Source organism: Borostomias antarcticus (assembly GCF_949987555.1).
Source record: "Borostomias antarcticus genome assembly, chromosome: 15".
In the NCBI taxonomy this organism is placed as follows: Eukaryota; Metazoa; Chordata; class Actinopteri; order Stomiiformes; family Stomiidae; genus Borostomias; species Borostomias antarcticus.
In genome coordinates this window covers 3982385-3993649 of record NC_140248.1, presented here as the reverse complement: position 1 = coordinate 3993649, position 11265 = coordinate 3982385, and the positions used below count along the sequence as shown (strand labels likewise).

Here is an 11265-nt window from a genome sequence, read left to right as displayed (position 1 = left end):
ACGGAATGAATACCATCTACTAGCAAACAAAACATGTTAAATTATATTTAACCTGTTAAAACTAAGATGCCAGGATCAAAAAATAATTTCTCCAATTGATATATTTGACAAAAACAGGTTAATATGCAAGCCGGTTTTCATTGCTAAATCAAAGCGGGGAGAGTCGGGAACGCGCGTCTACATTTCAGAGAAATGTGAACTTTTTCGTGGACGCGCGTCGGCCAGAGAAGCTCAACTGCGCAAGTCAAAAGTAACCGGAAGGCCAGAAAAGCACAACTGCGCAAGTCAAAAGTAACCGGAAATAGTCAAATGACTACAAATTTTGCCAAGATGGCGCGGTTCAATAGGGCTTCATTGTTGATAGCGGCCAGTGAATGGAGTGGCTGTATCCAGTTTATATAATACATCCATGATCTGTCTCCTCTAGGGTCGGATGAGTGGTGGATGAGTGGTGGATGAGTGGTGGGGGGGAAGCGAGTAGACATGGCTGCCCTCAGTAAGATACCGCACAGCTGCCACGAGATAGGACACACCTGGAACCCGTCCTGTGCGCTGTCTGCCCTGGACATCACCGCAGGGGCTCTGGAGGTCTCCTTCAAGATATACGCGCCTCTCTATCTGGTGAGTTGAACATGGATCTGTCCTTGACAGACTGAGCCCAGCCTCCTCAAGGCCCAAGTTCATGCACTTCCTTTCACTCACCAGGTCGCTAGGCTATTCTTATCTTTCCGAAGGCGTGTTAATTTACCTATTTTTGTAGTTAGATGTCATGCATACTTTACACTACGCAGTAATCGTGAATGCAAATAGCAGTAAGACTGTCCGCCAGTGAGTTATCCACATTAGCTAGTGAGCTAGTAGCTAACTCATGGACCCATAAGAGCTAACACAGCTAGTTACACAACTGGGAAGCTAGCTAACGGGCTAGCCAGCTGTGTTCATGCTTCACTGAACTTCTCATTATTTCTATATGCATGTTTCGAATTGCATAGTAAGTGAGCTAGTTAACGTTATCTAACAATTGTCTAAACGTATTGATGACTTAATAGATCCAACTTGTATTAGCTAGCTGCTAGCACAGAGATAGCTTTAGCTAGCTGTCTGGTGCTGCTCACCAGGCTCACTCACAGCTGGCACAGAACTGCTTCTGCCTTCAACATGGTCACTAGCCATGGTTGCCTGTTTCTGAACATCCAGTACACATTGAGTTATCTGTTTTAAAAGGCTAGTGCTAGCTACCAGAACACAGCCAGGACATTGTGAATGGGTTTATTGAGTAGTTGTACTAGGGGACAGCCGGTTGGGGACTAGGGGACAGCCGGTTGGGGACTAGGGGACACCTGGTTGGGGACTAGGGGACAGCCGGTTGGGGACTAGGGGACACCTGGTTGGGGACTAGGGGACAGCCGGTTGGGGACTAGGGGACACCTGGTTGGGGACTAGGGGACAGCCGGTTGGGGACTAGGGGACAGCCGGTTGGGGACTAGGGGACAGCCGGTTGGGGACTAGGGGACAGCCGGTTGGGGACTAGGGGACACCTGGTTGGGGACTAGGGGACAGCCGGTTGGGGACTAGGGGACAGCCGGTTGGGAACTAGGGGACAGCCGGTTGGGGACTAGGGGACAGCCGGTTGGGGACTAGGGGACAGCCGGTTGGGGACTAGGGGACAGCCGGTTGGGGACTAGGGGACAGCCGGTTGGGGACTAGGGGACAGCCGGTTGTTTGTGACCGAGCTGCCAGGACTGTAACGTGACATGTTGCCAGCCAGACGTCAGTAGTTGTAAGAGGCTTGGTTCTGTCTGGTTATTCCGGATAATAGATAACAACTTAATAGTTTGGCATGTTGTTTATCCACCAACCTGAATTCAATAGACAAGTACGTAAGTGCAAGTACAGGTTCTTGTAATCGACCTTGTACTTATCAGTGCTAATCAGTTCCTCATTCCAGTCCTAGGTACTCAGCGTTACATTTAAAGGTTCTCAAACTGTTTTCTTACCATGCTATCCGTCGTCTAGCAGTCTATCAGGATCATCTTGATCCTCTTATCCCATCCGATCATGGATGACTATGTCTGCGTAAATGATGTAGGCAGTGCAGTTAAACAACATTCAGTTGTTTCAGTTGCAGTTAAACAAGTAATTGTTTGGGTGTTGGTTCAAGTGTACAGCACTGTACAGTACTTGGCCCACCCACCGCCAGTCCTAAAACTTTTATATCTTTTACAATTCAGGTTATTGTCCTTACAATCCTGTTATCACTATTGCTCATTTGCACCTTTCTCTCGTATCTTGCTCCCAAGTTTGTTGCCCAATTTGAACTAATCCTCAGCCAATGCTCTTTTAGTATTTATTTAGTGCTAGTGAGGTCGATTTGTCAGGGTCAGTCAGAGCTCTTGCTTCTCTTAATACTCTGTGTCTGTGTGTGTCTGTGTGTGTGTGTGTGTGTGTGTGTGTGTGTGTGTGTGTCTGTGTGTGTTACAGATAGCAGCCATCTTGAGAAGGAGGAAGAAGGAATACTACATGAAAAGGCTGCTTCCTGAGATCCTACAGTCCACCTCTTTCCTCACAGCTAATGGAGGCCTTTACATTGTCTTCTTCTGCATCCTCAGGTAGCTACACTCTGCTGTGTGTGTGTGTGTGTGTGTGTGTGTGTGTGTGTGTGTGTGTGTGTGTGTGTGTGTGTGTGTCCCACATGGGCGCTGACGGTTGTGCCAGTAGGGACGTCCCCTTTGGAGGGCCTGTCAGCGCTCCTTTGAGGAGTGAGCTTCACCAGCTACTCCACATTTCACTCAGTTACACGTGTGTGTGTGTGTGCGCGTGCGTGTATGTGTGTGTGTGCGTGTACGTGTGCGTGCGTGTGCCTGCGTGTACGTGTGCATGTTTGCCCAGTCCACTGTAAACACACAGACTTTGTCCTTGATTCAGTCAGCATGCGTCCAACACCCAATCAGAGTCCTCAAAGGATGGCTCTGCTCTTTGTCCCAGTGCTGGAGGGAGGGACAGAATGTCCACTGAGGGAGATAATAAAAGCAACATGATGCAATTTCAGTTGCGTAACAAAAACAATTAAAACGCATTCAATTTGACAGTTACACTATTAGGGCTGTCCCTAACGACTATTTTTCTAACGATTAATCTAGCGATTATTTTTTCGATTAGTCGATTAATCTAACGACTAATTTAACGATTATTCTAACGATTATTTTTTTACTGTTCGATTAATATATCACTTAATTTTCCCCAAATAAATGTCAAAAACGTCTCTTATTAACATTTCAGTATTTTATTCAATTATTCCTGTACAAATATATAAATCATGCTTCTGCACTGCAGGGCAATATTCCACAAAAAAAAAAATCCTCTCTGTCTTACAGTCCAACATAAAATATAATATTATAAAATATAAAAGTTAACTTCAAATAAAAGGAAAAGTGCAAGTAATGCAGTAGGCAAGTTCAAGTCATTTTCAGGACGAATACCAAAATAAATACCAACATAAAATCCTCTAATTAGTGCAATTCGAGTGCAATTCTAACCGGAATACCGTAACTATAACTCTCAGTAACAATAACGATCTCAGTAACAATATAACATTCTCCCCCTCTCTCTGCTCTCCCCCTCCTCTCTCTCCCCCTCCCACGCTCCTCTCTCTCCCCCCCTCCTCTTCTCTCTCTCCTCCTGCCTCCTCTTCTCTCTCCTGCGCTCCTCTCTCCCCCTCCCCCTCACTCCTCTCCCCCTCTCTCTCTCCTCCTGCCTCCTCTTCTCTCTCCCCCTCCCCCGCGCACCTCTCTCCCACACGCTCCTCTCTCCCCCGTCTCCTCCCCTCTCCCCTTCTCTCTCCTCCTGCGCTCCTCTCTCCCTCGCTCCCTCTCCCCCTTCTCTCCTGCGCTCCTCTCTCCCCCTCCCCCTCTCGTGCGCTCCCCTCTCTCCCCCTGCCCCCTTCTCTCTCTCGCCCTCCCCCCTTCGCTCTCTCCCCCTCTCTCCCTTCTCCCCCCTCCACCTTAGGCATTACTGTGGAGGAATGTGAGCATGTCCACATCTCTTTCTTTCTTTCTTCTCCATCAAATTTGTGAAGTGGTGCCTGGAGGGAAGTGTATACCCTGGGTGAAATGTGTTGATCATCTCACGGAAGCCTTGACCCTCCACAATAGCAACAGGTCTCATGTCCTTGACGATCATCTGTAAGATGCAGTTAGAAAGCTGAGCAGCCATCTGGGGTGTGCATGGAGTTGTGTTCTTTTTGTGGAAAAAGTCCTCCACACTGCTTTGCCTCCTGAAAATATTAAGCACATTAGTTAATTAAATAGCTAATGCTAATAGTGGCATATTTAAAAATAAGACTAGTTTTAATGTTTTCTCAGGCGAGAAAGTAACCATGTAGATTACCAATATGTGGTCAGTTTATCCAAATAACCTCTGTTTTCGGAGATTTTCGCACACCGTTCTTCAAAAGCTCCGGTAGCTTCCCTGTTGCCTAGCAACATTTGCTTGTAAACAAAACGCTCTGCGCCCTACCTCGCGCAAAGCACACATTTCTTATCATGTGTAGGCCCCTTAATTTCCACCTCACTGCTATGTTTAGCCAACTTGAATGCCAACATGGCCATTTAGAAGTCTGTCCATCACCACAACACATAGCTAGCTAGTAGCTACATGGCTAGATAACGTTACTCTCGCTGCTATGTTATGATTAGCTAAATTGATGCTAACGTAGCCATTTAGGTGCGAGCACCACAATGACAATAGGCTACCGTAGCTAGCCAGCTACAAAGCTAACGTTACTAACACCAGAAGACATACAAACTGTGGTGAGCTACATTGCTTGTGTAACATTAGCTAGTAGCTATCCATTTTTCACTCATACACGGCCAGAAAAGTGAACAGAAATACAACGGTGACTTACGGTGCTATCTTGCGGCTGTCTTCACAAAGAGCTCCGCTGGTCGCAGCCATGTTGTTTATTTGCGACGCATCGACGCACATTACGCAAGTCGACGTATTGGCGTAGTCGATTACGTCGACTAAGTCGACGCGTCGTCCCAGCCCTATACACTATGCAATTAAGGACACTTGAGGAGGCGTACAATACTTTTAGAGAATGTTTAGGCTTTATCCCAAATCGGTGATTGTATATTTAATTGATGGATTTGAAATTATGTATGGCATTCTATGTTTCATGTGAAGATAGTATTCTAATCTCTGTCACCTACCCCCTTGTTCTTAGCACTGTTAAATATTAGAAAATGCTTGGCAAATAGTAATTTGTGTGTGTGTGTGTGTGTGTGTGTGTGTGTGTGTGTGTGTGTGTGTGTGTGTGTGTGTGTGTGTGTACCCTGCACTGTGTGTGTGTGTGTGTACCCTGCACTGTGTAGGAAACTCTTTGGTGGGTTCTACTCATGGACGACTGGGTTTGGAGCGGCCCTACCTGCCTCCTACATCTCGATCCTCATAGAACGCAAGAGCAGGTGAGACCTTAAGCTCCGCACCATAAGTGTTACAGAGAGCAGCGCAGATATCTTTGTGTGTGTGCACCAAATACATGAAGTGCCCGAATACTTCAAGGTACCCCACCACTAGGGGTGTAACGGTAGGAAAACATCCCGGTTCGGTACGTACCTCGGTAGGAAAACATCCCGGTTCGGTACGTACCTCTGTAAGGAAACATCCCGGTTCGGTACGTACCTTGGTAGGAAAACATCCCGGTTTGGTACGTACCTTAATAGGAAAACATCCCGGTTTGGTACGTACCTTAATAGGAAAACATCCCGGTTTGGTACGTACCTTGGTAGGAAAACATCCCGGTTTGGTACGTACCTTGGTAGGAAAACATCCCGGTTTGGTACGTACCTTGGTAGGAAAACATCCCGGTTTGGTACGTACCTTAATAGGAAAACATCCCGGTTTGGTACGTACCTTGGTAGGAAAACATCCCGGTTCAGTACGTACCTCAGTATAAAAACATCCCGGTTCGGTACGTACCTCGGTAGGAAGACATCTCGGTTCGGTACGTACCTCGGTAGGAAAACATCCCGGTTCGGTACGTACCTCGCTAGGAAAACATCCCGGTTCGGTACGTACCTCGGTACGGACGTCTTGGTTCGGTTCAGGAGCGACGCACCTGAACCGTCGTTTTATGGATATGGATGGATATGGATCTAACCCAGACCCCACTAAGTATGGATCTAACCCAGACCCCACTAAGTATGGATCTAACCCAGACCCCACTAAGTATGGATCTAACCCAGACCCCACTAAGTATGGATCTAACCCAGACCCCACTAAGTATGGATCTAACCCAGACCCCACTAAGTATGGATCTAACCCAGACCCCACTAAGTATGGATCTAACCCAGACCCCACTAAGTATGGATCTAACACAAACCCCACTGAGTATGGATCTAACACAGACCCCACTGAGTATGGATCTAACACAGACCCCACTGAGTATGGATCTAACCCAGACCCCACTGAGTATGGATCTAACCCAGACCCCTCTGAGTATGGATCTAACCCAGACCCCTCTGAGTATGGATCTAACCCAGACCCCTCTGAGTATGGATCTAACCCAGACCCCTCTGAGTATGGGTGGGAAAGGAATAAAGACACCAAGTCTCACTCTGTTGTTGTTGCGCTACAGAAAGCCCATGCTACACCGGCCCTGTGGCTGTGGATCAGCCAGTCTGGCTTCTACAATGTTTTATAAGTGTCCCTCTCGATAACAGTGAACACACAGTACACGTACCAGTCAAACATTCTGTTGTCTTTGAGGAAGACATTGATTAAAGCAATGCATTGCGATATTTGGACCTTTACAAACATGTCTGGTGCTAATTCTCCAATTAGATTAACTCAAAGTAAGCTGAATCGTCCAAACGGTCTACTCAGAAAGATAATACATTGACATTTATTACCTTTTAAAACTCGCGCCCCCGGGACGCAGCATTGTCGAAGTGCGCAACGTTGTGCTTAAACAACACAGTAGTAGCTAACTATTCCAGCGTCTATGGATATCATGCGTTTTAGCTCAATGATATCATGGTGGAGGTGAGAAAACCAAGCGAAACATTACGGAGGAAGCCAGAAAAAGAAAAATACAATCTGATAACTTTATGACAGTACGACAGTGCACTTACTCGCAGAGCCTGTGGGGGCGCAGTTCCGAGAAAACGCTACGTATTGCTTTAATAATTCTATTGGCAAGCCTCGATTTTCAATACAAACACAGATACTGTACATTAAGTAAGTTAAGTTGGACTAAAATTACACAAATTACCTAAAGAAAGGAATATTCTCTTAGTAGAGTAAGTCATAAAAGCATAGAGCATGTGATGGTGTCAGTATGGTTACTTCTTCATGTGATGGATATTAATTACTCCTACCCCCTCATCCATGCTTATCTGGAGTACATCTTTTGGTTGCAGGTGTTCAGAATGTCATTTTGCAAGCAAACATATACTTTATATTATTAATACACACATTATAACAAATACTTTGAAATGCAACTTTATTATCCAGCACAGGCTGATATTCTGACTGATGGACAATGTACACAAACGCACGTCATCACACATAACGAATCACTCAATGAGTCCATAGGATCCCATAGAATGGAAGTGCTTGTCTATGTGCAGTGGCGTTATACAAGTCCAGACTTACATTATTATGAATTTAATAGCTAAATGTGAATGAAATATGAACTACATTTCACCCACTACAACAGACAAAGGGCAATAAATAAGATTGCAAACAAAACATTCAAGGAAGAGTGCGGAGCTCAAATTAAAATAAAAATAAAAAGATGTATGAATGCGTTTGTGATGCGTTTGTGATGAGTAATAGTCAGATGAAGGTAGTCTGTGGTGGGATGTGCGGTGTGTAACACTGTTAATCACTTCCTGTTCTGTCTTTCTGCTCACAGGAGAGGGCTGCTGACCATATACATGACAAACCTTGTAAGAGCTGAGGAGTTTTAATTCATTTCAGATTCATATTTTACAACACTTGTGAAGTTTGTCAGACAGTTAATGGTTGTAGAGACAGCTGACCGTTGTGTGTTTCTCTCAGGCCACTGAGACCATCTTCCGCATGGCCGTGACAAGAGGCATCGTCAACCCACTCAAACATGGAGAGGTGACCACGCTGAGCTGGACTCTACACGCTGAGCTGGGGAGGGGTAGAGGGATGGAGGGGTAGAGGGATGGAGGGGTAGAGGGGTGGAGTGGTAGAGAGATGGAGGGGTGGAGGGATGGAGGGGTAGAAGGATGGAGGGGGGTGGAGGTGGGTGGAGAGGTAGAGGGATGGAGGGGTAGAGGGATGGAGGGGTAGAGGGATGGAGGGGGGTGAAGTGGTAGAGGGATGAGGGGGATGGAGTGGTAGAAGGATGGAGGGGTAGAGGGGTGGAGAGGTAGAGGGATGAGGGGGGTGGAGAGGTAGAGGGATGAGGGGGATGGAGTGGTAGAAGGATGGAGGGGTAGAGGGGTGGAGAGGTAGAGGGATGAGGGGGGTGGAGAGGTAGAGGGATGAGGGGGATGGAGTGGTAGAAGGATGGAGGGGTAGAGGGGTGGAGAGGTAGAGGGATGAGGGGGGTGGAGAGGTAGAGGGATGAGGGGGATGGAGTGGTAGAAGGATGGAGGGGTAGAGGGGTGGAGAGGTAGAGGGATGAGGGGGGTGGAGAGGTAGAGGGATGAGGGGGATGGAGTGGTAGAAGGATGGAGGGGTAGAGGGGTGGAGAGGTAGAGGGATGGAGGGGGGTGGAGAGGTAGAGGGATGGAGGGGGGTGGAGTGGTAGAGGGATGGAGGGGTAGAGGGGTGGAGAGGTAGAGATATGAGGGGGATGGAGAGGTAGAGGGATGGAGTGGTAGAAGGATGGAGGGGTAGAGGGATGGAGGGGGGTGGAGGTGGGTGGAGAGGTAGAGGGATGGAGGGGGGTGGAGAGGTAGAGGGATGGAGGGGGGTGGAGAGGTAGAGGGATGGAGGTGGGTGGAGAGGTAGAGGGATGGAGGGGGGTGGAGAGGTAGAGGGATGGAGGGGGGTGGAGAGGTAGAGGGATGGAGGGGGTGGAGAGGTAAAGGGATGAGGGGGGTGGAGAGGTAGAGAGATGGAGGGGGTGGAGAGGTAGAGGGATGGAGGGGGGTGGAGTGGTAGAGGGATGGAGGGGTAGAGGGGTGGAGAGGTAGAGATATGAGGGGGATGGAGAGGTAGAGGGATGGAGTGGTAGAAGGATGGAGGGGTAGAGGGATGGAGGGGGGTGGAGGTGGGTGGAGAGGTAGAGGGATGGAGGGGGGTGGAGAGGTAGAGGGATGGAGGGGGGTGGAGAGGTAGAGGGATGGAGGTGGGTGGAGTGGTAAAGGGATGAGGGGGGTTGAGAGGTGGAGAGATGGAGGGGGTGGAGAGGTAGAGGGATGGAGGGGGTGGAGAGGTAGAGGGATGGAGGGGGTGGAGAGGTAAAGGGATGAGGGGGGTGGAGAGGTAGAGAGATGGAGGGGGGTGGAGAGGTAGAGGGATGGAGGTGGGTGGAGAGGTAGAGGGATGGAGGTGGGTGGAGAGGTAGAGGGATGGAGGGGGGTGGAGAGGTAGAGGGATGGAGGGGGGTGGAGAGGTAGAGGGATGGAGGGGGTGGAGAGGTAAAGGGATGAGGGGGGTGGAGAGGTAGAGAGATGGAGGGGGTGGAGAGGTAGAGGGATGGAGTGATGGAGGGGTAGAGGGATGGAGGGGGGTGGAGGTGGGTGGAGTGGTAGAGGGATGGAGGGGGTGGAGAGGTAGAGGGATGGAGGGGGTGGAGAGGTAGAGGGATGGAGGTGGGTGGAGTGGTAAAGGGATGAGGGGGGTGGAGAGGTAGAGAGATGGAGGGGGTGGAGAGGTAGAGGGATGGAGTGATGGAGGGGTAGAGGGATGGAGGGGGGTGGAGGTGGGTGGAGTGGTAGAGGGATGGAGGGGGTGGAGAGGTAGAGGGATGGAGGGGGTGGAGAGGTAGAGGGATGGAGGTGGGTGGAGTGGTAAAGGGATGAGGGGGGTGGAGAGGTAGAGAGATGGAGGGGGTGGAGAGGTAGAGGGGTGTAGGGGTGGTAGAGAGAGGTAGAGGGGTGTAGAGGGTTGGAGTGGGGCAGAAGCCGAGCTGTGGAGGGGTAAAAGGGGCAGTAATACAGTGATACAGAACAGAAGAGGGCTTTGAGGTTAAAGAAGGAAAAAGAGGTTGAAGAGGCGTTTTTACGTGGCCTGTTCAGGGTGGAGATGTGGAGATGTGTTCAGGTTGGAGATGTGTTCAGGGTGGAGATGTGGAGATGTGTTCAGGGTGGAGATGTGGAGATGTGTTCAGGGTGGAGATGCTGGTGTCAGATGTAGTCCAGGTGTGAGCAGGGCACGTGGTCTCGGTCAGCGTCATGGAGGATGCTTGACCCTTGACCGCCCGTGTCTTTGTTCCCTTCCAGGTTCTCCTGTTCTGCATGACCGCATCCCTCTACATGTTCTTCTTCAGGTGAGGGGGAACCGAGAACATGAAATTAAATTTGTTCCTAATTTCGAATTTGAATTTCACCAGTGATTTTTTCTCTCAGGCCAGTTTATAACTCTTCAGGTGGATTTATTAGACGTCAAACTGTGGTTTCTGTTTGCAGGTGTAAAGATGGGCTCAAGGGCTTTGCTTTCTCAGCGCTCAAGTAAGTATTGTGACGGGTCAGAGTCTGGTCGGCGCCAGGGGCCGGCGTGGTTCTGACGGGTCAGAGTCTGGTCGGCGCCAGGGGCCGGCGTGGTTCTGACGGGTCAGAGTCTGGTCGGCGCCAGGTGGCCGGCGTGGTTCTGACGGGTCAGAGTCTGGTCGGCGCCAGGGGCCGGCGTGGTTCTGACGGGTCAGAGTCTGGTCGGCGCCAGGGGCCGGCGTGGTTCTGACGGGTCAGAGTCTGGTCGGCGCCAGGGGCCGGCGTGGTTCTGGCGAGGGAAGGCGGTAGGCGGTGGCGTGTGAGAGTTGACCAGGCTGTCCCCCGCGCCCGCTCTCCAGGTTCATCGTGGGGAAGGAGGAGATCCCCACCCACTCGGCCCTGGCGGAACACGCCCACGCCACGCCCCCCGAGACCAGCGTCGCCGCGGAGACCGACAGGTCGCGGGGGTCGGCGGGAAGCCCCGCCCCCAGCGGAAGATCCCTGCTTGCCCTCACCAGACGGCTGCTGGAATCTGTGTGAGGAGAAACACACGCACACACGCGAGCGCAGTTAAATGCACGCACACACACACACACACACACACACACACACATACATACCCACCCCCCCC

General features: G+C 49.9%; 1 protein-coding gene across 1 annotated transcript in view; it reads left to right on the top strand.

Annotated features, from left to right (window-relative positions):
• Positions 1-440: 440 nt before the first annotated feature.
• Positions 441-11265, top strand: part of tmem135 (transmembrane protein 135) — a 16700-nt gene continuing 5875 nt past the window's right edge. Inside the window, exons 1-8 of the mRNA XM_084450008.1 lie at positions 441-621; positions 2482-2609; positions 5373-5465; positions 7919-7952; positions 8065-8130; positions 10428-10474; positions 10614-10655; positions 10994-11170. Of these exons, the coding sequence (XP_084306134.1) occupies positions 484-621; positions 2482-2609; positions 5373-5465; positions 7919-7952; positions 8065-8130; positions 10428-10474; positions 10614-10655; positions 10994-11170 (725 nt within the window). The 5' untranslated portion in view covers positions 441-483. The remainder of the gene's footprint in view (positions 622-2481; positions 2610-5372; positions 5466-7918; positions 7953-8064; positions 8131-10427; positions 10475-10613; positions 10656-10993; positions 11171-11265) is intronic.